The sequence below is a fragment of the Numida meleagris genome, chromosome Z (genome assembly GCF_002078875.1).
Source record: "Numida meleagris isolate 19003 breed g44 Domestic line chromosome Z, NumMel1.0, whole genome shotgun sequence".
NCBI classification, from domain to species: Eukaryota; Metazoa; Chordata; class Aves; order Galliformes; family Numididae; genus Numida; species Numida meleagris.
Window position 1 is genome coordinate 51,056,753 of NC_034438.1, and position 25,644 is coordinate 51,082,396.

At 42.8% G+C, this 25,644-nt stretch overlaps 2 protein-coding genes and 1 long non-coding RNA gene across 3 annotated transcripts in view; 2 read left to right on the forward strand and 1 right to left on the reverse strand.

Moving 5' to 3' along the window:
• LIX1 (limb and CNS expressed 1) overlaps positions 1-13,939 on the forward strand; it is a 28,088-nt gene extending 14,149 nt beyond the window's left edge. The window contains exons 3-6 of the mRNA XM_021381147.1: positions 5,071-5,211; positions 7,946-8,041; positions 12,797-12,874; positions 13,510-13,939. Coding sequence (XP_021236822.1) covers positions 5,071-5,211; positions 7,946-8,041; positions 12,797-12,874; positions 13,510-13,794 — 600 coding nt within the window. The 3' untranslated portion in view covers positions 13,795-13,939. The remainder of the gene's footprint in view (positions 1-5,070; positions 5,212-7,945; positions 8,042-12,796; positions 12,875-13,509) is intronic.
• Positions 20,815-22,680, reverse strand: LOC110390169. The gene is made up of 3 exons (XR_002433611.1): positions 22,604-22,680; positions 21,195-21,374; positions 20,815-21,109 (listed from the first exon to the last, which is right to left on the reverse strand). It is a non-coding gene; the product is annotated as an uncharacterized LOC110390169 (long non-coding RNA).
• LOC110390269 lies at positions 22,747-24,229 on the forward strand. Its single transcript, XM_021381522.1, has 2 exons — positions 22,747-22,962; positions 23,078-24,229. Exon 2 carries the CDS (start codon positions 23,162-23,164, stop codon positions 24,227-24,229), a length of 1,068 nt encoding a protein of 355 aa, XP_021237197.1. The 5' UTR covers positions 22,747-22,962; positions 23,078-23,161.

Below are 25,644 nucleotides of genomic sequence, written 5' to 3' on the forward strand. Positions count from 1 at the left end.
TTGGAAGATTGTTGGGATAGAAAAACAGTGAAAGTTTACGTCTTATGGATCTGTTTTTATCTTTGGTTTGAAAATATGATGTTTTGCAAAATAAAGGGTGTCTTTCCACAGTCTCATTAAAATACTAGTAGTATACCCACTAGTAGGTGAAAATGGCTGGTAAGAAGTATTTGAACTAGAAAACTTTGCATGTGTTGGTTATGAAGACAGACTTGAGATGCAACAAGGACTGAAAGAAGTGGTGGGAGTCCAACTTCTATTAAAGTACTAACATTAATGGTCTTACATTAAGTCTCCTTCTCTACTAAATTGCAGAATCTATGGAATAAAACAAAAAGAGACACAGTATTTTAGAAAAGGCAGTCTTCTGCAGAAAACTGTGTTACTAACATTCAGAATGTGTCTTTGTGAAGGAAGGCTACAGCAAAGCTGAGATTAAAATGATATGCTTATATACATGAGGTGGTGATTCTCAATAGCCAATGAATTAATAAACTTCTAAAGTTTCAATAAACTGGATTTATAAAATTAAATTATTCCCAAGTGAGTTATAAGGAAGTAAGTAAAGACCTTATGTAAGAATAGTATGTTGTTCATGATCTGGCCTGAATATTATCAAATAAATTTCTTTTAAATAAATTACAAATTAATACATATTTTAAACATTCTTAACACCTTTCTTGCAAAACCTGAGCAGGTTTTATCTTTAATAAGGGGTGTACTTAAATTACTGTCTGCTTCTAGCAAAATTACTTTAATGCTTGTTTTTTCCATTTGGAGATATGAAAAAGGAAGGTACACAGATCTTTTTTCTTTCTTTTTTCTTTTTTACCTTGCTTGGTGTATTCTATGGACTCCTTGCACTAAAATAATCTTATACTAAAATAATCTTACACTCTACTAGAATTCCTAATGGCATATACCCTAATTAACAATTTAAAAGTGCACACACACACACACACACACAAAATAACCCCCAAAAACTAAACTAGAAAACAAACAAACAACACCCCCCCAAATAAATACATCTTTCAACAAAGGACAGGTTATTTACTTCAATATCCAGCTGTCAATATCCAGCACAAATTCAGGCTGACTCTTTATCATGAGGCAGGGTGAAGAATGAGAACATTGCTTCTTGGTGTAATGACAGAAGACCAAAAAGTGCTGGGTAACAAAGAGACTTGGTAATTTCATAAAGCACTAGCTTCCCGCCCTAGCTCCAGGTTACAGGCTTCTCTAAAATTAACATTTATAAAACTGTGAATAATTAATTATAAATATTTCCTTTTTTTTCATCAGGCCGCATGATGTCACTGGCTTTAAAGCTCAGTTCAATCCTTGTTAAGCATTTTCACAAGGGCCAGAAATTGTTTAAAATCAGCAAGTACTGTCTCCCTGATCTTATAGGTTTGAATAATTCAGTAGCTATTTCTTGATTTTACACAGGTGTGTATAGGACAGTAAATATGGAGCAGGAGGAAGCAGTTAGGTGGTATAAAAAATGTAGCACTTGTTACTGGTCATAGAATCACAGAATGGATTGGTTTGGGAGGGATCTTCAAGATCATCTAGTTCCAACTCCCCTGCTGTAGGCAAGGTCACCTCCCACTAGACCAGGTTGTTCACAGCCCCACCCAGCCTGGCCTTTAATGCTTCCAGGAAGGGGCCATCCACAACCTCACTGGGCAAACTGTTCCAGTGTCTCACCACCCTCACAGTAAAAAATTTCTTCCTGATATCTAGTCAAAATCTGTCCTCTTCCAGTTTAAAACCATTTCCCCTCATCCTGTTTCTACATACCCTTATAAGTCCCTCCCCAGCTTTCCTGTAGGCCCCCTTCAGGTACTGGAAGGCCGCTATAAGGTGCCCCTGGAGCTTTCTCTTCTCCAGGCTGAAGAGCCCCAGCTCTCTCAGCCTGTTGTCACAGGGGAGGTGCCCCAGCCCTCTGATCATCTTTGTGGCCCTCCTCTGCACCCACTCTAACGGTGCCATGTCCTTCTGCTGGGGGCCCCAGAACTGAATGCAACTCTCCAGATGGGGTCTCAGAGAGCAGAGCTGAGGGGCAGAATCACCCACACTCCTCTTCATGCAAGCCAGGGTACAGTTGGCTTTCTGGGCTGGAAGCGCACATTTCTGGCTCATGTTGAATCTTTCATCAACCAGCACCCTCAAATCCTTCTCCTGAGGGCTGCTTTCAAGCCATTCTCTGCAAGAAAAACAGGTTATAATGAAACATCCATGCTTTTCTGATATTTTCACCTACTGAGAACAAAGAACTATCATCTTTAAGCTGAAGAGCTAAAGGCTACTTTCCCTGTTTCCTACATGTCGGAAAAACCAGGAGGAACCTGCTTCATTGTGTCTTGGGTCAACACCTCATCTTTCCTCTGGGGACCAAGACTACAGCTTTGCTATCCTTTTTCAGCTACAAACATCAAAACTGCTAAAACCCAGCATGTTGAAGAGTGGACGTGGCTACCAGCATTCCAGTGTATATTATACCACTACAATGCAGCAGACATTGCCCTCTGTCCCAGTCTCATCCAATGACTGTCAGAGACCTCTTTTGCACTTCCCACCACAAATTCATCTTCAGACAATATCAGACTTCTCTGTAAACTTGAGGCAAAGATCCTATGCTAATACCTTTGCCTTCTGAGAAACTACATTAAGATTGGTCCATTTTACTCATTCTTTCAGGACTGAGAGGAAAAAAGTAGAGGGAAAAAATCACAGAGGAAAGTCATATGTCATCACTTTAAAATATAATCTCCATTTTTGTTTAAGTTTTTATATCTTCCATTGTATTTACTTAAATGTTAATGATCTTTCCCTTCTTCCAGATTTGTAAATCTCTTGATCTTTCAAAGCTAACCATTTGCTTATAAATATATGAAGACTCTTTGATCTGCTGCTTTGCTGGTATTACTTAAAAATGAATAGTTTTCTTTTATCTCTCATTTTAACTAGATTTCATCTGCACAAAGATGGTTTAAATCCAAATTGTTTGGTTTGGTTTAGATTATAACATTTATTATTGAAAGCACATAGAAGTATAAGTTCTTAGAATTTTACAAAAAAGAATCACATGCAACTTGCAAAAGAATCTTTAAACATAATGAAAGAAAAATACAGTGTGAAACATTTGACCTGAGCAGCTTGAAAAGGATATAAAAGGTTTAGATATTTTACACATTCAGGAAGACCCAGCTTCTGAGAGAGCATGGCAGGAAAAATTAAAATAAAATACAAACTCAGTTTCATCCTAAAAATCACATTCTTGTGGAAAAAAAATACTAAAAATGGCATTTTAAAAGGTAGAGTAAAATGGTCTTTAAAATGAAAAAAATATTCTACCTGATAAAAAGATAATCATTTATTTATTTACTTATTTAATGAAACTATTACTTGTTTCAGATTACTATGCTTCCATTTTCATTGCATGTAAAAGATCAGCAGTTCTCTTGATCACAACCAGTTATTGCATTATTTGGAAGTCTCCCATCAGAACCTAATGCAGTGTATTCACACTTCTTATGAAAATGCATGGAAACAATCTGGTAGAGTTAAAGCAGTTGTCCCAGACAACTACCTTTAGGCCTGGAGAAGGAAATTAAAAAAAAACCATAAGAAGAATTTGTGGATGCTGCTGTAAATGAACACAAAATAGTATGCATTTCACAGAATCACAGAATGGAATGGGTTGGAAGGGACCTCAAGAGATCATTTTATCATATCAGACATTGCAATTTAAAATGGATAACTAGCTAATGTACCAGCTAAAGTAAGATAAAGTCCTCAAGTACGGCACAGCTTACTGGCCATGAAGAAAATTAAACATTGAAATTCTAAAGGTGTTTATGATTCTTGCTATCTGAAATGTATTCAGGCAGTTTTAAAAGTTTGTCTTCCTTCATGTCTAGTAAAACTTTATTCAGCAAATCCCTATTAAGATGGCTTTGTTCTTGATAAACCACGGCAGGTTCTGACTTCCCATTATTTCACTTTGTTCAAAACATAGGAGAGGAATGCAGTGATGCATTGTATACATAACACTTCATTTCTGTATTAAGACAATGGAAATCAAATGTTAATTAGTTGTTTAGAAAGACTAGGATCTTTTGTTATTATTACAGTAAAATCTAATACCATTTGCATCCCATTCCCAATATTACTGTATATGTGTGCAGCTGTGGGGTGCAGAGGTAGCAGCTGGAAGAATGGACAAATCAAAGTTTGAGGATGATTGCTTTTCATTGCAGCATCAGAGAAGGACCATAGCTGATACAGCAGCTAGCGCACAGACCGTCTGCACTCTGCTCTCTATCTTGATTGCCATGCTGTTAGCCGGATTTGAGATATGAAAAGAGTTTCACCCTTCAGTCAGATTGGCATAAATCTTTCAAGGCCTTTTTAAACCTGCCTGAAAGCCTGCGGTGCAATTCATCTGCTAAGTTCATGTGGATTCAATTCAAAAAATCCATTCCCTGTAGTTGCTGAGGCTTAGGCATGGCTGGTGCTTTAGTCTCTACTTTACACTGGCTGTGGCACACAACTTTGTCTTGTAAAAGCTGTGATAAAATTAAAATCTTGAGTTTTATGTGAGGAATGGGGGTAAGCCCAGGTGACATATGTAATACAGGAGGCAAGATGAGGTGGGGAAGTTTCCTGAGCTTAGACAAAACTGGGAGCATAGCATTTTGTCCAGGTCACCCCCCAGAGCTCATGTTTAAGAATCTCCATTACCTCGTAAGTGAATAAAATCCCAATTTTATTAAAATTGTGAGTGCACTGTTTGTTGAGAGCAAAGAAATTTTCACACTCTATTACAAAACCAGAAAATGAAGTCTTGAACTGAAAGTTCTAAAGCCCAAACTAAACACTGAGTAGTCCCTCTGTAAGCTGCGTGAGGACAGCAGGTGTTTTATGAGAAAAGCAATTATTAATAATATAAATCATATATTTTAACTCTAATTTACTTTGAGAGGCAAAAAGCACACGTAAGAAATGCAATGGGAAATACAGGTATCATCTGAGACCTGTAACATTACTTTTGTGCTTTTACAGAGCTGCTTAAGCAGAGCAGAGGCGAGGCGAGATGCTGCAAAAGTGGCTCTGATCAACTCTCTCTTCAATGAATTGCCATGTCGCAGAATCACAAAGGAATTCATCATGGAAAGTGTTCGTGAGGCTGTTTCTTCAACAAGTGTAAGTGCAAAAAAATCAGGGAAAATCATAAGATTTTGTAGGTAAAACCAAAGCTCCAGATTGCCTACTATCTCTTCTCTATCAGAGGGCAAAAAGATGCACATGTGAATGGTATTAATGAGTAGAACTTATATGATTATTATTGTCCACTAGTAGATTTTCCACCAGCAGACAAAAGTCAAGATCTTACTGGTTTTTCACCTTTGCAGTAATAAAGATTGTCAATTTTACGTTTAATAGAATGGCATTAAAGCATCCATTTTTTAAAGCTGTGTTAGTCCTTAAAGGTTGCTCAGATTTTTCTTTTCTTTTTTTTTTTTATTTTGGAGTTTATACCTAGATAAAATATTTATCATTCACTACTATGTAGCAAATGTCATCTCAGGGTGTTCTAAATCCTTAGGAATAAAAGTATTGATTTGCTAAAATACATGTATTGTGGATTAAGGAAAGAATTGAATTACTTTTCTGCTTGGAGAAGACATTTCTGATAGTCAGTGTGGGAGAGATTTTTACAATTTTAGAAACATCACTATTTTCTTGTATTTTTTGAGATAATCCGTAGTGCTCACCTTCTGAGTGTACTCCCTCATAGGATACATTTGGGAAAGGCTGTAGAAACAGATGAGTATGAGGAGGTCTGGTCTGTATCTGTTTTACAGATGAAAGAATGGTTTTCTTTTAAATTACTGAGAATTTTATACATTATAGAGGGACAAAAATCCATAAAAACTAGGAAAAATAGAACATGATTTATTTGTGTATGAAATTTAAAGGGAGTTTTTGATTCAAGTAATTTATCATTTTTTATGGAAATTTTTGAGGTAAAAGGTTATATGCTTCACAGAGTTCTTCCTGGATTTCCTTAGGGATATTTAAAAGCCAGCATAAATTTTTCAACAGCAGCGTGTTAACTCTACAGCATTCAAAAGCCATAAATTTTCTTTCAGTTCATTGGAACCATATTGGGTAGAACTCTGTTTAACTTCCTAAAGTTGCCATTGAACACCTGGGGTTATGCAAAGGAATCTGTCCAAAATTATCTCACATTCCTTTTCCTAAGCTTTCCCCTTCAAAGGGACAAAACTCAGCCCCTTGCTGTAGCTGGATAAATAATGCAGCTTTTGAATTCTACTGAAAAAGTGAATGTAAAACTATGGATTGTGTTATCAGTTTGCTCATAGATGCATTTTATTGAATATACCCATTACTATAGGTATACTTTATGAGAGGCAAAACCTGCACATTCAGCATTTGATGCACTAGGAATAAATATTTCTTAAATACCTGGCACTAGACAGAACTGATTTAACTGAAGGGGCATTTTGTTGATTCATTTCAAACAATTATGACTTTAGATGGATGAACACTGCACAGAGATCAGTAAATCTTGGAGCCAGGAGGTAGACTCTCCCATTAATAGAGCAGTGAGACACCAACGATCAGCTAAAGAGAAGCAGGGCTTGACATAAAATTATTTGATACTGCTGAGCCACCAACCACTGTCAGTTCATTTTAGAAGTGCTCAAGGGAATGCTGCTCTGGTTCATGAGAAAAGCCAAGACATGTTTCAAAACCCTAGTCAGTCATTATAGTCCCATTACTGTCAATTTATGTTGAAGCTGTCAAAGCAAGAGTGTATTATATCTTTTTGACTAAAAAGAGATAAACAAGTCTGGGCAGAACGATAACAAACTGTTTCCCCTTCTTGTCTGCATCTCCTCCTTCCTCAGGTCATATTTCCTTCCATCCTTATACCTGAGAGAAGATTTTATTAGAGCTCCAGAATGATGAGATAGCTTTGCCTACATAATTTTCCTTTTTATAAAGAAACTGATAATTCCAGATTGCATTTTTCTCCATCTTCTTTACAAGAATGACATTCTTTGCATTTAATGAACCCTGTAATATCATTTTCCTGGAGCCTTCTCCTGCTCTGTCATCTTTTATAAATCATTGGGATCTCACTCCTTCTACTTGTCCTTTTCTGCTGGGCACAGGCAAGGGTTTTATTTCCTCTGCATAACTGTGTTGAGATATTTTGCATAGTATCTGAGCTGTAGCAAGCAGCAAGATAGAAAAACCACACACAGTTCATTGGCTTCTCCAGTGAATACAAATAATCACTCTAGTGGCAGCATGGATAGATAGAAAAGAAGGAACTCTTAAGAAGGCAATATGAAAATCACACCTACAAGGAAGGGTACATCAGATAAACTGGCTAAAATATATCAGCAGGAGTGTGATTTGAGAAGCGTCAGTAGGAGATGCATGGGGGGTTAGCTAAGCAAGCCTTTTGAGTGCTAACTGCTTACTGCAGAACAAATGCTAAAGCACTTCGAGTTAATCCCACCTGTTTCCTCTTTTCAGCAATCAACATGTCACTAAGCGCTTCAGCACTCTCATTTGTTGTCACTCTAGGAAGACAGGAAAAAAATAAAGGCATTGAAGTCTCTAAACCTACACTGGTCAGTGTTCAAGGAGAGAGAAACCATGTTTACCAGTTGTCAGTCATTTCACAGTCAGCTGGTACACTAAATGTTGATAAAATGATTAGTTTCCAGGGTAACTGTGATTGGCAGAAATGGGCTCCCAAACTGTTTGCTGGGGAAAGAAATGGAGGGACATTAAAAATGTCTCAGGTTAGCAGTATTAAGACATGTTAGTAACTATAAAATATACAACCATAATCAGCCACTTCCATTCTAATCACATTCTCTTGTTTCTTCCCAAGGGTAACCTAAAGGATGCTGATGACCCCAACACTAGTATTGGAGCTTATCATTACATGCTAGAGTCAAACATTGGAAAGACAATGCTGGAATTTCAGGTATAAGGATAACAGTGGACCTTCTACTTCATTCACATCTGAGTGAAGCAACTTAATGACTGATTTCAGATAGAATTCATGGCATCTGAAACATGCTGAGACCATAAAGAATGAGAGAAAATTGGATTTAGATCAAGTCTGAATGTCTAAACGCTAACTTCAAAACTGCACTACAGTAAGTGCCAACAACATATGTCTTCGATATTAGCAAAGACTAGTGTCCCTTCCAGCTGATTACATGCAAATATCATCTACGCAGTGCTGTGCCTAAAATTAACATATGATAAAATGGCATTTTTGATGCCATATCCTAATACAAAATATCAAGCTAAACCTACATTACTGGAGAAAATACTATGAACACTGACCTTATACTGGGTTGGTACATCCTCACAAGTGAGCTCTTGGCTTCCTGCACTGGTATTTGAAAGAAAATCTGAAAGTACTCTACTGAACATGAGTGAATGAATTGCCACGCACTGTCTAATGTAATACATTGAAGGGCAAATATGCTTGTAATGCTGGTTATTTCAAACACGTGGTGACCACTTCTGGCCTTCTATCAGAGCCTTTCTAAAATTTAATTCCAGTTGAAAGAAGTTTGATTCAACACTTAAGAGCACACATTCTGAACCACCAGCAAAATCTCCAAGTAGCTCCTTTATTACAGCTTTCTAAATTACCAAATGATGTGTAAAACCTTCATGCACAGTTATTTAATCTAGGCACTAAAGCAGACCCACAGATTTCTGAGTTTACTTTTCTTACATTTGATTAAGTGTGAACTGATTGATGTGGTGTCATATAGGTTTCAGCAGCCTACAGTATACTGTAGAGTTTTGATTTTTATTGATGAATAGCCCACCTTAACTGGGCATAGTTGCTGTGTGCTATGGGGACCATTCTGCTTCATCTTCTGAGTGCAATCAAGACACAGATGTGTAATAGTTTCAAATATGTGAAGGAGGGAACAAATTCAGGAAAACAGTCTGAATATTCCTAGAGCGTGCCTGTTTTGAACTGCATGTTTCCAGAAGCTTACATATTTTGGCTGAGTTGTAAGTAGCACCTCACAGCGGCGCATCTAATGAAGTGTGGGAAGTGTCATCAGGGAAAAGTTGCCCTATTTACTTAATATCATAGATAATGATACTGCACTCAAGATTATAAACTTTCAGGAGACTTGCTGGGGCCAAAGTTCTATCATTCTGAGGTCTGATCTTATGCTTTCTCCTTTCCTCAAGATGCACTTCATCCAGGGATGGAAACCAACAGGAATTTCAGAAATAACTCTAAAAAAGTCAGGCCTTGAGAAGGAACACTCAAACTGCAAAAACATTTGATAGAGTAAGATGCTATGGCCTATGAGCAGAGATTTGTAAAATAAAACACGTTTTTGAATCCAAATCCCAAAATATCCCAATTAAAATTTAAAGCCCTTCTCTACACACTTTGATGAGTAAGCCAAGAGTACTTAGCAAATAACCCGCATGCTACTAATATTAATAGATGACAAGCCATCCTAAGCCAAAATTGATATCTTATATGGACGTGTTAAAATCCAGTGGTAAATGAGAACTAATACAGCAGGTTTACAGATTCAAGCAAATCAGAATGGAGAGTGAAGGAACTCACACTAATTCCCATATATCACTGTGTTTCCAAGATAATGTTCAATTATTTCAGACTGTAGCTCATGTGCTGTTGCAGAATGAAAGGAAATACTGAAAATCAAAAGAAGTAAGGCAACTTCCAGTCTAAATGACAAAAAGCAGTGTTGCATTGCAGGGTTCATCTCCAATAAGTGAAGAGGTATCGAAGGGAGAGTTTCTGAACTATTTTATACAAAAGACATTTAAAATTGCCCTATGATAAGTTATAGACTGCTATCTTCTGACTTCTGAAATTTAAGACAGTTAATTTTAAAATAAGCAAATGCTTAATGGTTTCTTTTATAAGTATTTTAAAATCAAGAGCCAATTGCACAGGAAATCAAAATAAGACCACAGCTCCTAAGTCTGAACAAAACCACCACAATCTTTTAGTCTGAACGAACTCCGGACATGTAGCATAAACTTCAGGCTTTCTTCTACCTTTAAAGATCAGTCTTCACATGCTTTGGGGATTTGCATCTTGGGCTTGTATCTTGTTTTGTTTATTTTGTTTTTGTTTCCTGAGGAAAAGAAAAGGGAATAAGTAAAGAGATATACATAAAGGGCTGAATATTTAGGTCAGATCTTGGGTTAAACAGTATGTGGGACATAATGAATTTTCTCGCACAAAGTCTTTACGTGTAGTAAAAAAGAAGTTTTTCTCAACCACTGTGAGAAATACCTCAAATGATTTTTTGGACACCGGATCTCTTGTGAAAAGTTTTAATTCATGATTGCAATGTCAGGCATCCTGCAAGCAGGAGTGCCTGCTGTAAGAAAAACAAGCTCTTCCTTCTCCTAGATCTCGGCGCTGAGTCCCTCCCCTTCACATGCACATCCTCTAGGTAGTTGACAAAGTCCATCTCTCTTTATTTCTCCAAGTAAGCAGAATCCACGAAATAGTCGCCAGGCCAGTATCTTCCCCCATACGTCTTGCCAGATAAGTTTGTTTCTTCTTGCACAGTTCTGGGTGCAGATGTATGTCTTACAGTCCTTACCTTTGGTCACCCCTCAACCCCCCCACCCCGCGATCTCCCCAAGGGAGGAGACTACACGAATTAACAGGCCAGCCAGACTCTCCTTTTATCTCTCCTGAATGTGCATACCCGATTCTTTAACCACAGGCAGAAACTTACTTTGTATCACAGGTTCTGAGGTATGTCCCTTTTGGCACAACGTTCTATTACTTATGCAAAAACAGTATGTCATCTCCCACATCACCAAATTATGATCCTTACTATGAATGGAGTACAGCTATATTCTAGACATATTAGGTCAACACCACCAGGTATACTACTCCTGGTGTCTTGATCTGAAATGTGAGATTGTGCAGAGTTAATTTGTGCACTCTTACTTTCTTTACCAGGCCATTTCCTCCATCTACTAAATATGTCCATCTAAAATGTATACAAAATTAATTGTCATACAAGCAGTCTCCTGCATAAGCAAAGAAAATAACATAGCCAAGTTTATGAAAAGGTTCAGGGAAAGGACTGAAATGTAGGAATAATTGGGCAAGATACCAGACAAGAAAAGTAATTTGCACAGACCAAGTAAAGCTCTACATTTTCAATCTAATGTAAGGTAGATAATTTTATCAGTTTTATTACTGAACACTGCTGTCCTGTCCTCTGTTTTGTCATAAGACTATGAATTGTCAAGCTAGATGTAAAAATCCAGTTGCAAGCCAATGCTTTTGGTCACATCAAAAGCAGTTAAATGGGCATGAGAAAAACCAGACTAAGATTCGCTCTTTAGTCTGACCAGTTTGTGGTTAGCGTTTGAAAGAAAATCACTGGTGATGAAAATAATCCTTGTATGCTACTGAGTTAGTCCTTATCATTCTCCCTCCCCATCTCTGATTTAAATTGTAATGTGTTCAGGCACTCTCAGTAACACTGAGGCGGTGATTCAATATCTGGGTAGATATTGATTTACTAGGCCATGAACAGTGGTCTAGATAGACACATGTATATGTTCTTCCTTAAGGTTTACTTTTCTCTCTCATTCCTCTGCTTTCCTTTAGCACCCACTGTAAACCTCCACAGGATCTTGATTTTATCAAAATAGGGCAATATGAGCAATATGTTTGGGAACAAATAATTTTAAAAGTATTAAATCTTTACAATGAGAAATCCAGTTCCATCTATACCAGCTCTATTCAATATAATATAGATATAATTACAACCCTCTCTAGTTCAGTTCTTCTGTGCAGAGACTTGTTTAATAGCACCAGCTGACCCATTAAGGTGCATCAACTGTGTTTCAGGTGAAATGATTGTTTTGCGTATTTACTGTGAAATAGCCATTTTGTTTTGCAAAAAGATCAAAATGCCTAGAAGTGACAGTTTAACAGCCTCATCTGCATTGAAAGGAAAACAAATACACTGATAATAATTTTGTTTAAGGACACTGGATCTATGCAATGAAATAAAACCCCATTAGAAAAATGATCTGTTAGATAGCAAATCATATTCTCATCCTTTCTTTTTTTTTTAATCTGCAAAAATTTATTTGATAGCATTCTTTCTGTGATAGTCATCCATCTCAGTTCAAAGTTTCGAAATTATTAAAAATAACAGAACAATGATTTGAGGCAAGGATCTAAGGTTAATTTTATGCATCACTGTTAATCAACCAAATTAAATGTTATTTTGCAGTAGGTAGCAGGACATGACACAATGAAGGTTAAAAAGTAAGTAATTTAAACTGCCTTACTAGCAATGTGCAGAAAATAGAAAATAAAATATTCAACCTGGTGATCAAGAGTTTGCCATATTTTTAATGCTAGTGTCTGATTGCTAGAAAGCTTTAAATACGCCAGCACTATGACTATAAAAAAGGTTGTTGTCGTCACCTAAAAGTAAGTAAAAGCTCCTACAGAGGCACTTAGAATATCAGTATTTTCCAGTACTCTTATTTGCTTTGAAAGAGGAAATACTAGCTTTTAGCTACTTGGCTGTAAGCCTTTAATTATAACTCCTAATACAATTTGGATTAATTTTCCTTTATGTCATCAACTTTAAAAAACAAATCTGCTCCTTTTTTTTCCTCTTAAGTGGGGTTTTTTTTGAATATTTCAATCTGTAATCACATTTTGCAGGAGATGATGATTGTCTTTCAGCTTCTGCATTGGAATGGAAGCCTTAAAGCCCTACGTGAAACAAAGTGCTCCCGGCAGGTAGGACAAGACATTAAAAAGCCAACTGAGTGGTTAACCGTGTGAGGTTAAAATACGCAAATTATTATGATTAATAATAATAATTTCTGAATTAATGCATTTGTCCTTTATTTTGATTTATACAGGACTTAAGAAAAGTTAAATTTTAAAATATTTTGGTATTTTCTGTCCTTGTCCCTTGATATCACTGCAAGAAACCCAGGACTGTTTCTCATTTTTATCTCTCAACAGGCAGAAAATTCACTTGAGAAAAATTGCGACCCAAGCAAGGTTTATTTTCCGTTTTGGGAAAACATCTGGAAATGCAATAGGTTGAAAAATTTCAAAATATTTTTAACTTCGGAAAATTAAGTTGTGTACTATGTTACAATCTACAGAAAAATTATACATTCTGAGCTTTCCAAAAGGAAGAAAATAACTTTTGTTATTTAAAATGTTACCTCTCTCCAAGAGAAATAAGCATAGGTAGATTTAGTTCTATCTTTTAGTGATCAGCTTTTGAAAGTTAGAATGTTACAGAGGATTGCTGTGTAATTTTTGCCCAAAGCTGAATGATTCTCATTGTTGTTTATCTGTCCATTTAAAGTAGATTTGTTACTAAGTTCCATGTCTGCTGTTATTTCTCTGAATAATAGGAAGTAATTTCCTACTACTCCCAGTGTTCCTTAGATGAAAAGATGAGAAGTCACATGGCCCTGGACTGGATTATGAAGGAGCAAGAATCTCCAGGAATTATTTCCCAAGAGCTGCAAGTGGCACTGAGGGAACTGGAAGAAGTAAGGAAAGCTGGGCATGAACTGAGGTTCTACAAAGAAAAGAAAGAAATACTGAGCTTAGCACTGAGTCAGATCTACAGCGATCACATTGCCACTTCCTCGTGGGACAATCAAATGAGCTTGGCCCTGCATGGCTACCGCTAACTTTGAAATACTCTCAGTGTAACCTGTTAACATTCTTTTCCGTAGGTGTTGTAACTTCTTTATCTAAAAGCACTGATGTCTTTTTTTGTTATTATTTTTATTTCAGCGGCTAGAAATATTCTTCAGGTCAAGCTAAAGCTGCCATGAAACATTTGATGTAGCACTGGTACTGAGGTAAATAAAAACCTAAATGGAAACAAAGCAGAGAAAACTTTTATGGTACTCTGGAGAATGAACTTGATATGGTACTCTGGATTTTGATTTCCACATGAGGACTGTACATCATCTTTGCTGAAGACATAAAAATTGTCATCACAAACCTACAGACTGCCAGCAGTAAAAGACAAAAAGGGTAGTTCTAAGCTGCACTGGTGCCTGGTTACTCCCAGACTTCTCCACAGCATGTGTTTCCTCCTATCAGGTGCTATTGCTAAAGTTCATACTGTTTTTTAAAGGGTAAAAAGAACCTTTCAAGCAAAAAAACCTGCAGCATGAAGCTAGTACTCCAGATTCAAGGTGCTTTACCTCTTTTGCAGCCAACAAGATATTACAAATCTATGAAAACATAAAGATGAGCAAAAATTAATTCACTGGCCATGCTCTGTCTAGTATGGCTAACAGATTCTGCGTGACAAAAGTCTTCTAGTTATACTTCATGTACCTTTCCAAAGAGAATTTACTTGTTTGCACTTCAGCAAATGCCCACTGAGGTTCAAGATCTTTCCCCATGCTGACTGTTAGCACAATTCCACTACTAGAAGCTACTGTCCCTAGAGCAAAGTCAACAGCATGTGGCTGCATGAGGCACAGACTCATATTAACCAGCATGCCATTTTAGCTGATGATGACGGCAGGAAGGTGTTAAGACACTTGTCAATGAACTTGAATGCACTTCTCCGTAATTCTGTTTCCTGGTAGTTTATGCCAGAAGAATGTGGACACCTGGCAGAGCTGCAGCTTAAGGCTTGTGAAGAGCTTGGAGAATATGCCCTATGAAGGAACTGGGGCTGTTTAGTTTGGGGAAGAGGAGGCTGAGGGGAGACCTCATTGCTCTCTTCACGTACCTGAAAGGTGATTGCAGTGAGAGCGGGGTTGGTCTCTTCTCACTGGTGACAGGTGACAGGACAAGAGGAAATGGCCTCAAGTTGTGCCAGAGGAGGTTTAGGTTGGATATCAGGAAAAGCTTCTTTCCAGAAAGGGTTGTTAAGCACTGGAGCAGGCTCCCCAGGGAGGTGGTTGAGTCACTATCCCTGAATGTGTTTAAAAGCTATTTGGATGTGGTGCTCAGGGACATGATTTAGTGGTGGGTTGTTAGAGTAGTATGGTTAGGTTGAGGTTGGACTTGATGATCTTGAAGGTCTTTTCCAACCTGAGCAGTTCTTCAATCTATGATTCATTGTCAGGAATCAACAAATCCCAAGAGCAGAAATTTGTCTTGAAAAAATATAATTATGTGGGATGGAAAATGGATGGGACAAAAGTGGGATCTTGAATAATATACAAGGTTGGAGAAAACTCTTTTATCTCCTTCCAGTAGCTCATTAAAAAACTGTACAAAGCTGTATGGCTCTATTGAGTTGGGAATTAGGTGCCTTGAGTTTAAAGATTAAGGGTATTGCTTAACTATTCCCTAGTTTAGCTGTCCGTTAAATTGCTTAGCTTAGCTTTTCACTGTCAGCCATTGTTTAGTTTAGCTCTCCATTTTTAGCTCAAGGAAGTATTGCTGCAAGCCAGCAAGAAAAGAACCAATGGGAGAACAATGAAAGGGGGAACAGGTATGATAAGAAACTGCAAAGGCATGCAAGATAGGAGAGCCTCCTCAAACTGGGACAAGGGTCAGGAGAACATGGTGAGGAAGACTTCTGACTTCATCCAAGAGCGACCACCAGGTGGGGAGGAAGACATTGAGACTTCATCCAACAACCACCCGAAGGAGTTACAACGCATGTGCAAAGGGGAGGGACAACATGCAAATGAATTCCCGGAAAAGTAATGAATATGTAACCAGAACCAAAGAATATATATAAGCTTGGCTTTTAAATATCTAACATTTCTGCCCATGGTTGTGCGAGCTTTGAAGGGCGAAGACTCCCTCGCACCCGTGTGTATGTGCAGCGTTGAATAAACATAGCTGCTTTATAACCTAACCTGGGGTTATAGAGTTTGATTCCACAAGTCACTATTACTCAAAAGTATGTTTTCTGAAATGAAATAGTAAATTTTTCCTAGCTTTTAATGTTTTGTTTTCTTTCAGGGTGTTTAAAATGTGTAACAGTAAAGTGGAAGTAATTTTCACACTGCATCAACAGATTGTACATACTCCCTTGTGCATTTAGGTTGTGTAATTTAGGCAATGGTTTGCCTCCCATCGATGTAGTATGTAAACTGTTTAAAACAGCAGGTTGTAGAAAAAGTACTGGAAAAACTTGGATTGCTTTGATTTTTGTTTGTTGATCAGATGAAGAAATAAACAATCACACTGCAGTGGACTGACTTCAGCATTCAAGCTTCATTTCTTCTGTTAGCTACTTCAGCTCTAAGGATTTATGCAGAATTTTTTCTGTTAGCTACTTCAGCTTTAAGGATTTATGCAGAAATCAGCACTTCGAAGCACAGACAATGATAACCAGAGGCCCCATCCTAGATGTCTGCATTGTTTGAGCTAATGGGAAGACACAAAAGAGAGGTTAACTGTGAAAGGACACATTTCACTTAGCATTAACAAGTGCTGCCCACTTTCCCACTTGCCTCTTCTTCTCACCCCACTCCTGTCTCTCTCCATCATATATTATCTTACAAGCCTGCTTGAGGTCAGATACATGTCTCTGGGTTACGTGGTTTCTATGCTGTTCCTCCCACTGTGAGAAGGGACTTTGCCAGTGTTGCCACTGCAGCCAAATACCTAATCACTTTTGCTTAGGAACTTTGTGCTGTAGTCTTATCAGCCTACCTTGGCTGCCAGTACTGTTTATGCCTGTAGTTAAATGTTGAAATATATTATTGCCTACCCACAGTGCAGGCAGAGTCTGACTTCATCATTTATCTTCTTGTATTTCAAACATTACTTTGATGTTGGACTCAGAAGATACATAGGTGCCCATAATTTCTGCAGGTAACTATGTGTGGACAGAACCTATCAGACTGCCTCCCCACAGTTATGTAACACAATACACCAATTCGCCAGATGTTGGCAAGATTATACCTATAGTCTTTTGTACTGTGCAACCACACCATTCTTTCAGAGAAACACTTGACTAAATGATCCTTTAAAGCTTCATAGAAAGCAATATCCTTTCATGGGAGCTGGGAAGCAAAGGCTATTGTAGTTTATAAGAAACTTCTGAAATGCTGCCTGTCTTGCTGTTGCTAAATGTGGGAATTGAATGTTGTTTCTGTCTTAGAACAAGATAAGAATTTTCATGATTTCATGGCCTCTGCTGCCATTTGGTCCTTTATCAAAATCTAGCTAGTAATAATTTATGTATAGTCAGCATGAAAATATATGTTGTACTTTGTCACACACATTGCAAGAATATCCTGCACAAATTAAAAGGACAAGTCATCACATGCCTTAGAGAGGGCCTGAAGAAGGTACTGAGGGAGTGGATTGTGTCCACGTAATACAGTAGTGATGACCATGGTTTTTTGATAAATAATCTGGCCTACTGCGAAAACAAGAGCCCCTTGACCCCAGATGTACACTCCTGTCAGGAGGATTGTATTGTTTACTTGAGAGTAGAATTAGCAGAGAAGGCTCTCCAAGAAAGTTATTACACCACATGTTTGTGAAAATAATCAGTGCGTTTTTGCCTTCACATTGTTAAGGAGAAGCTTGAGGAAGTTCTGCTTTGACATAAGCCCCTTCATCCTGGTTACTACTGTTCTCATATACATTAAAAACTGCATTTTCAGGATCCAAAACAGACAGCATGAGTAAGGACACAGAACATTGGTGTAAATGCTATTGCTCGTGCTAAAATGCCAGCAGTTCACTGTGTCTTAATACTTAGCTCTACTGTTGTGTATCTCAGACAGTGCACTAAAGCATAACTGTGATAAAACAAGCAAACACACTGAACATAACAATCTGTCAGACTTTGACAACAGAGGTTCCAATCACAGACAGAAGGCTCTTGCTGCCTCCATTCAGACGGATGATCATTAGAGTCATCTACAGCTGCTTTACTTTTCTAAGGAAAACGCTGTACAAAACTAATGATCACACCTTAATGAAACCATAACTGGGCAAATTTGAAAATACACAAGCTCAGAGTCATTGAACCTGGAGCACCTGAGCACGGTGCCTCCTGGTGTTAGAATCATTTGCTTAATAGATCTCTTTTAACACTTTTTTTTTTTTTGAGGGAGGAGGGCAGGGGTGGGGAGGACAGTCAGTTGCTTTCTATTGACAAGGTATCTCTCGATTTAAAGAAAAAAACAGGTGGAGAAAGGTATCTCACAATAATATGAAGTTGCTTTGTATATAGTAATGGAATCAATCATTGAATTGAAACAGGTTTTATACACGCAGGGGCTGATCCCGCCGCAGCTCCCGCCTCCACCCCCACGACATCCGGACGGGATGCCGCTGCCACGTGGAAGTCAATGGCGCGCAGCAGCTGCTCTGTGGCTGGGCTGCCCGTCAGCCAGCCAAGGCAGTTCCCAGCTCCGGCTCCCTGCTGCCCTGGCTGTGCCAGGAGCTGAGGCAGCTCTTTGGAGCTGACAACAGGGCAGCCTTTCCAGCGTGGTGCCTTGTCATCTCCGGCCTGCACATCTTTGGCCTGGATGAGGGAGCGCTGACCCTGTGGCTGCTCATTGTTGGAGCTGCGCAGTGGTGCAGCAGTGAGGTGGGACGCCTGCTGGTCCTGGGGGCTCCCAATGCTGCCACAGGGCGGGAGGGCAACCCCTGGCGCAGCTGCCTCCCTAGCACTGACTCCTGTCCCTGGCCCACAGCCCTCCAGCAGCTCTGAGGACACAGGCATAGCTCACCATCTTCCCGGTCCTCGCACACGCGTTCATGCTCTAGCTCCCTGGCGAGGCGAGTGAGACGGGCTGGTGGTGCACCCGGGGCCTTCTGGCCTGCCGCCCCAGAATCCCACCTCAGACGGTGCGCACCAGCCCTCACCTTCACTGCACTGCGGGCTTTTGCGTGAGTCACTGACTCACGCGCATGCTAGACTCCTTGGCCCGTGTTCTGAGGAAAGCGGTTGGTTTCCTCAGTGGACATGGGCATCACGCTGGCAAGCCTCCATTCACCTGGGACCTCCCCAGTTGACCAGGACTGCTGATAACTGATGAGAAGTGGCTTGGTGAGCACTTCTGCTGGCTTCTCGTGTGGCTTCCACCTGACCCCATGCACCTGTGACAGTCAAGGTGGAGTTGCACATCGCTGTTTCCCTGTGGTTTGTGGGGGGTTTATTCTGCTCCCCATCCCTGGCTTCCAACTCAGGGGGCTGAGTACCCTGAAGATAACTGTTCTCACTATGAAAGACGGAAGAAAAGAAGGCATTGAGTACCTCAGCTTTTTCCTCATCCTTGGTGGTAACATTCCCTGCCACATTCAATAAAGGATGATTATTCTCCTTAGCCTTCCTTTTGTTTCTAGTGTATTTGTAAAAATATTTTTTTGCTATCTTTTAAAGCAGTGGCCAGATTAAGTTCTTGCTGGGCTTTTGCCCTTATAATTTTCTCTCTGCACATCCTAGCAACATCCTTGTGCTTCTCCTGAGTTGCCTGCCCCTTCATCCAAAGGTGGTAAACTCTTCTTTATTCCCCAAGTCTCAGCAAAACTTCCCCGCTCAGCCAGGCTGGCCTTCTTCCCCACCAGTTCATCTTAACGGCACACGGGGACAGCCTGTTTCTGTGCTTTTAGGATTTCCTTCTTGAGGAATGTCCAGCCTTCCTGCACCTCTTTGCCCTTCAGGACTGTCCCAACCCAAGGGACTCTCCTGACCAATGTCCTAAACAGTCCAAAGTCTGCTCTCTGGAAGTCCAAGGTAGCGGTTTTGTGGGGAGCAGCCCCTCACCCCCTGCACTCTCCTGCCCACCACAGCAGCCGGAGAGCATGGCCACTGAGCTGGACTGTCGCTGCCCCATTTGCCTGGACAACTGGGATGGTGCCAGCTACATGATGCTGTGCCTGCACCAATTTTGCTTTGGCTGCATGTGGCAGTGGGCCAAGAGCATGCTCAAGTGCACCCTCTGCAAATGGAGCGTGAGGTCCATCTCGCATTTGGTGCGTGCGGATGACAGCTTTGAAGAGTTCGTCACCCGACAGCCTGCGCGGGCCAGGAGAGATCCCTGACACTGAACAGGGGCTGCGGGGCAGTTGCCCACGGTGTCCACCTGGGCATCCATCTTCCACCTGCACCCAGCTGTGCTCTGGCCCCTGTTGCCCTGGCTGTGCCAGGAGCTCAGGCAGCTCTTTGGGGCTGACAGCAGGGCAGACTCTGCAGCGCAGCCCCTTGTCATCTCTGGCCTGCGCATCTTTGGCCTGGACGAGGGAGCACTGACCCTGCGGCTGCTCACTGCCTGAGCTGTGCAGTGGGGCAGAGGGGAGGTGTGTTGCCTGCTGGTCCTGGTGGCCCCTCAGGCTGCCACAGGGCAAGAGGGCAGCGCCTGGTGCAGCTGCCCTCCCAGCACAGACTCCTGACCCCGACCCTGGCCCACAGCCCTCCAGCAGCACTGAGGGAAGCCAGCGTGGAGGAGCTTCTTGTCCCCTCAACTGCTGCCCTTAGTGAGTGTCCCGGCCAGCCTCCATCCATCCCAGCTCCAGTGCTGATGGTCCAAGAAGCACCCCAGGAGGAGCCGGGGGAGTCTGTGCCAGGTCCCTCAACTGCCAGCACAGTCAGGGAGTGCTCATGCAGGGCACCTCGGCGAGCTCCGAAGAGAAGGGCCCACACCTCTGAGGCCACTGCACCTCCTGCCAAGAGGCCACCCCACCCCAGCAGCTGGCAAGACCAGGGCTGAGCCTGCAGCTGGGGCACAGCCAGCCCCCACGGGCTCTGACAGGCCCTTGGTGTGTCAGATGGAGGAAAGCAATAAAATCACAGGAAAGTCTCCGTGTTGCCATCAATGCCTTTGTCAGCACTGCGCATGGGGGAGGTCTGACCTCTGCTGGGCCTGGAGGCTTCCCATGCTGCTGGAGCCCACCATATACCTGACAGGGGCTGAGGATGAGCTCTGAAATATCTGTAGGGCTTCACCAGTGCAGAAGCTGTTATAAATCCCTTAATATGCACTGTTCACCACCTCTTTTAGCTCACAGACGCTGGCTTGGAGCAAATAGAACAGGCAGCTTCTCTCCATGAGGGATCTGAGAAGAAAGACAGAGCTATGAACTTTGAGGGACTCACACCTGAAATACAGTGTCACCTTCAGCAACTCCTCCATATTCTTACTAGATGGCCAGCTACAGCTGTATCCTGGATGATTCAAAAGAAGCGTGGTCAGCTGGGAGAGGGAGGTGATCCTGCCCCTCTGCTCTGCATTGGTGAGACCTCCCCTGGAGTACTGCATCCAGATGTGGAGTCCTCAGGTCAGGAGAGACACAGACCCAGTGGAGCATGTCCGGTGGAGGGCTGCAAACATGATCCAAGGGATGGAACACCTCTCCTTCGAGGACAGGCCGAGAGAGCCGGGTCTGCTCATCTTGGAGAAGAGAAGGCTCCAGGGAGAGCGGATTACAGCCTGTCAGTATCTAAACAGGGGCTATACAGACTCCGGTAAAGAGCTGTGATAGGACAGGGGGAAATGGTTTCAAACTAAAAGAGGAGAGAGTCACATTGGTTATAAAGAAGAAGTTTCTTACACTAAGAGTGGTGAGGCACTGGGACAGTTTGCCCACGGGAGTGGTGGATGCCACACGCAATCTTTGGATACGTTCAAGGTCATGCTCAAACAGGCTCTGAGCAACCTGATCTAGCTGTAGAAGTCCCTGTTCACTGCAGGAGAGTTGGCTAGATGACCTTTCAGGGTCCCCCTTCCAACTCAAATGATTCCACGATTCTATGATAGTGCATGATGGCATCCCAGGGAAATACATTTATTAAGTAAATTCCAGAAGAAAATGCATCCTGTGTGTATTAAGGCGTCTACCCACGTGAGTTATTTTCCCCAGGGAATACTGGCATATGGTCAGGCTACGCAGGAAGAAGCCAAACTAGAGGCCAGGAGAGAGGGACTCAAACATGCAGACCAAGAGAAGAGTATCAGCTAGAATAATTTGCACTGCCTCTTGCTACTCACAATTATGTTTGAGTGGTGAACAGAAATACGACTAGGTGAAGTCTCTCAGACTCTCTCATCTTTATCAGCCCTCACATGAATTCCATCTGGCTCCAGAATGCCAGACGCCTTTCTGAAACAGGTGGCATTGATCTCAGCCTCCACCCTCCATGCTCATTCCACCTCATTTTAACACCAGTTGTCCATGAAGAACAGGCCAAATGAGTTTCTCCCTCAAGAGCAATGGTGCACAAGAATTTCTGCCCAGGGTCCCGGAAGCCTGAATTCTGCGTCACAACAAGAGGACCTGAAGCTGTTGTCCACTGTGCCTTGTGATCTGCTGGAGAAAAGAAACTGGGTCCAGATTCCAGATGTGCCTCTCACAACGGGGTAGAAGACAAGCTGGTGAAAACTTGTGGCTAAAACATACAAACACTGGGAAGGATCCAGGGTTGACTTATGACAGCCCACCGGCTGCAAGATGAAACCGTCACTGAGCAGGCAGTGGAAAATCATGTCAAGAAAGTGACGCACCAGCAGACACAGTATAGGGAACGGGAAGGACAGAGGCACTGTGGCAAACCTGGATGCGATTCCTGGGGCTGGAGCGCTGCAGGTGACAGTGCCCACTGTGACGTCCCTGACAACGATGTCCCTGCATCAGGGATAGTGACATACGCAGCAGTGGATTGTGACCTTTTGGCCCTCACTGCTTGTAGCCAGGCCCAGAGTCTCACTCTGGCTTGCACCTGCACTTCTGCCGAGCGTGTCTGTGAGGTCTGGAGCGAGCAGCAAGGATAGCCTTGGTGCTGGTCTCATGCTCTGGGAGCTGCTGACAGCCGCTCTCGGTGCTCATCCCCAGAGCCACTGAAGTTTCTTCCCCGCCCTGCCTGGCTCAGGCAGCCGGGGCATCCAAGGAGGCCGCGGCAGCAAAGGGAACCGGTAAGGGCACACCTCACCCTGGGCAGCTGGGAGGGTCTCCTTCCTGAGGGACCCAGGCACTTGTTCCTCCCCTGCCAGGGTCAGCAAGTGACCGTCGCCTCTCTTCCTTTCCCAGCGTGACCCCTGCTGTTGCAGCAGCGGTGTGAGGAGCAGCCCCTCATCCCCTGCGCTCTCCTGCCCACCACAGCAGCTGGAGAGCATGGCCACCGAGCTGGATCGCCGCTGCCCCATTTGCCTGGACTCCATGGATGATGCCAGCCACGTCATGCCATGCCTGCACCAGTTCTGCTTTGGCTGCATCCGTCGGTGGATTGAGACCAGGCCCAAGTGCCCCCTGTGCAAGCGCAGGGTGAGGTCCATCTTGCACTTGGTGCGTGCGGACGACAGCTTTGAAGAGTTTGTCGTCGGACGGCACGAGCGGGCCAGGAGAGCTCCCCAGCACCAAATGCAGGCGGTGCCCATCCGGGTACCCATCTTCTGCCTGCACCCATGTGTGCTCGAGCCCCTGCTGCCCTGGCTGCGACGGGAGCTGAGGCAGCTCTTTGGGGCTGATGGCAGGGCAGCCTTCCTAACACATCGCCTGGTCATCTCTGGCCTGTGCTTATTTGGCCTGGACGAGGGAGCACTGACCCTGCGGCTGTCCAGCTCCCTGCAAAGCCAGGCCACCAGCTTTGTGTGGCGGCTCATTGTCCAAGCTGCACGGCTGGGCATCGGGGAGGTGCAACACCCGCTGGGCCTGGGGCCCCTCCATGCTGCCACGGGGCAGGGGGGCAGGCCTGCAGCTGCCCCCCCAGAACAAATTCCCCACCCCAGCCCACGGCCCTCCAGCAGCACTGGGGAAGGCAGCATGGTGGAGCTTCCTGTCCCCTCCACCGCTGCCCGTAGGGAGGCTCCCGGACAGCCCCCATCCATCCCAGCTCCGGTGCTGTCAGTCCAAGGAGCAGCCCAGGAGGAGCCAGGGGAGGCTGTGCCAGGTCCCTCAACTGCCAGCACCGTCAGGCAGCACTCACACAGGGCGCCTCAGCGAGCCCCAAAGAGAAGGGCCCACACCTCGGAGGCCGCTACACCCCTGCCAAGAGGCCACCCCACCAGCAACACTAGGACACCACCCCAGCAGCTGGCAAGAAGAGGGCCGGGCCTGCAGCTGGGGCACAGCCAGCCCCCCGGGGCTCTAACTCTGTCAGACGGAGGAAAGCAATACAATTACAGAAAAGTCTCCGTGTTGCTATCAATGCCTTTGTCAGCACTGTGCATGGGGGAGGTCTGACCTCTGCTGGGCCTGGAAGCCTCCCATGCTGCTGTTACCATTTCTTTAGAATCTCCCATCACTCACTGCAACGTCAAATGTTGAGAGAAGTAGCACTGCTTTATTTCTGCGCAGGGCACAAGGTGGGAAATCCCCACAAATCAAGCACACCATGTCTCCACAGCCTTCTCCTTGTAATCCAAAAGTATTCACTCCACACCCACCTATTACACATCCATACGATTTATACACATGCAAGGTTACAGGGTTGCACAAGTATAACTGAGTCCCCTGCACCTGCACAGGTCTCAGGGTCTTCAATGGTCATCTGAGGAGGTGTCCCCCTCCTCACTTTGACCACATTTGGGCACAGATCTTCTGAGGCGTTCTGCTCAGGAAGAGCCAAAATTGCTTGTGACAGGTTCTTGGCAATACCCAGCAAAGTACTTGCAAGCAGGCCCACAGTCATATGCAGAAGGAAGACCAGAACTTGCTCAAATGGTGAAGGGGTTCTGTAGCCACACAGCACCCCTTCCCAGGAAGCAGCCTAGGTCCCAGAGATGCTCTCCCTTCAGTGGCCAGCCCTTATATGAGACCAGGGTGGCTCCACCCTGGGTCCATCCCTTCTGGTCACATGGGGAGCACAGGAGCCAACAACTTGCCTGTGCTCCCTAGGCCAGCCACACCCCTTCACCAGGTGCTCAATCACCAGCTCCAGCCATGACCTGACAGTTCCCCTGCATGGGAATGGAATGTTGTTTCTGCATAAGAATAAGGTAATAATTTTATTTCATGGTCTTAATTTATAGGTACAAATACTGCAGCTAATCTTTAACTCAAGGCTCAGATGGCTGGACAGACAAGTTAGAAATTCCACTCCTAAACAGCATAATACTGCCTTTACAAATTGAAAACCATTGACAAGGATATCAATAAGCTCATTATGTTGGAAGACCACTAACTTTTGGTGCTGGACAGACAAGACCTGAGTGATAGAAAACTTAAGGAGAAGTAGTTAAATAATTAGCAATATCTACATATAGCTAGCAACAATTTATGTTTCATGCTCATACACAGTATGGGAAGTAAAAGGCAAGTTGGAAAATGCCTGCCTGAAGAAGCATCAGGAAGACCTAGCACCCCCCCAATGCTCTCTGTTTAACAAAACAAGTGTCCTTTGGACAGGATGAAACAGGCCGTGGAGAGAATCACCGAGTCAACACCACAAGAAGAGTACTGAGACATCCTGGAAACAACAGGATGGCAACAGGCTGGCAAGAAGATAGGCTGTGAATTAACAAGTGTCAGAATGTAATTAACAACTGCAAACCTTCGGTAAGATTGTGAACCTGGAGTACCCAGCCAATGGGAAAACAGGGGAGAGGGTAAGCTTGGGGGAGACAAGGTACAAAAGCTGTAATATTGTGTCCATAAGC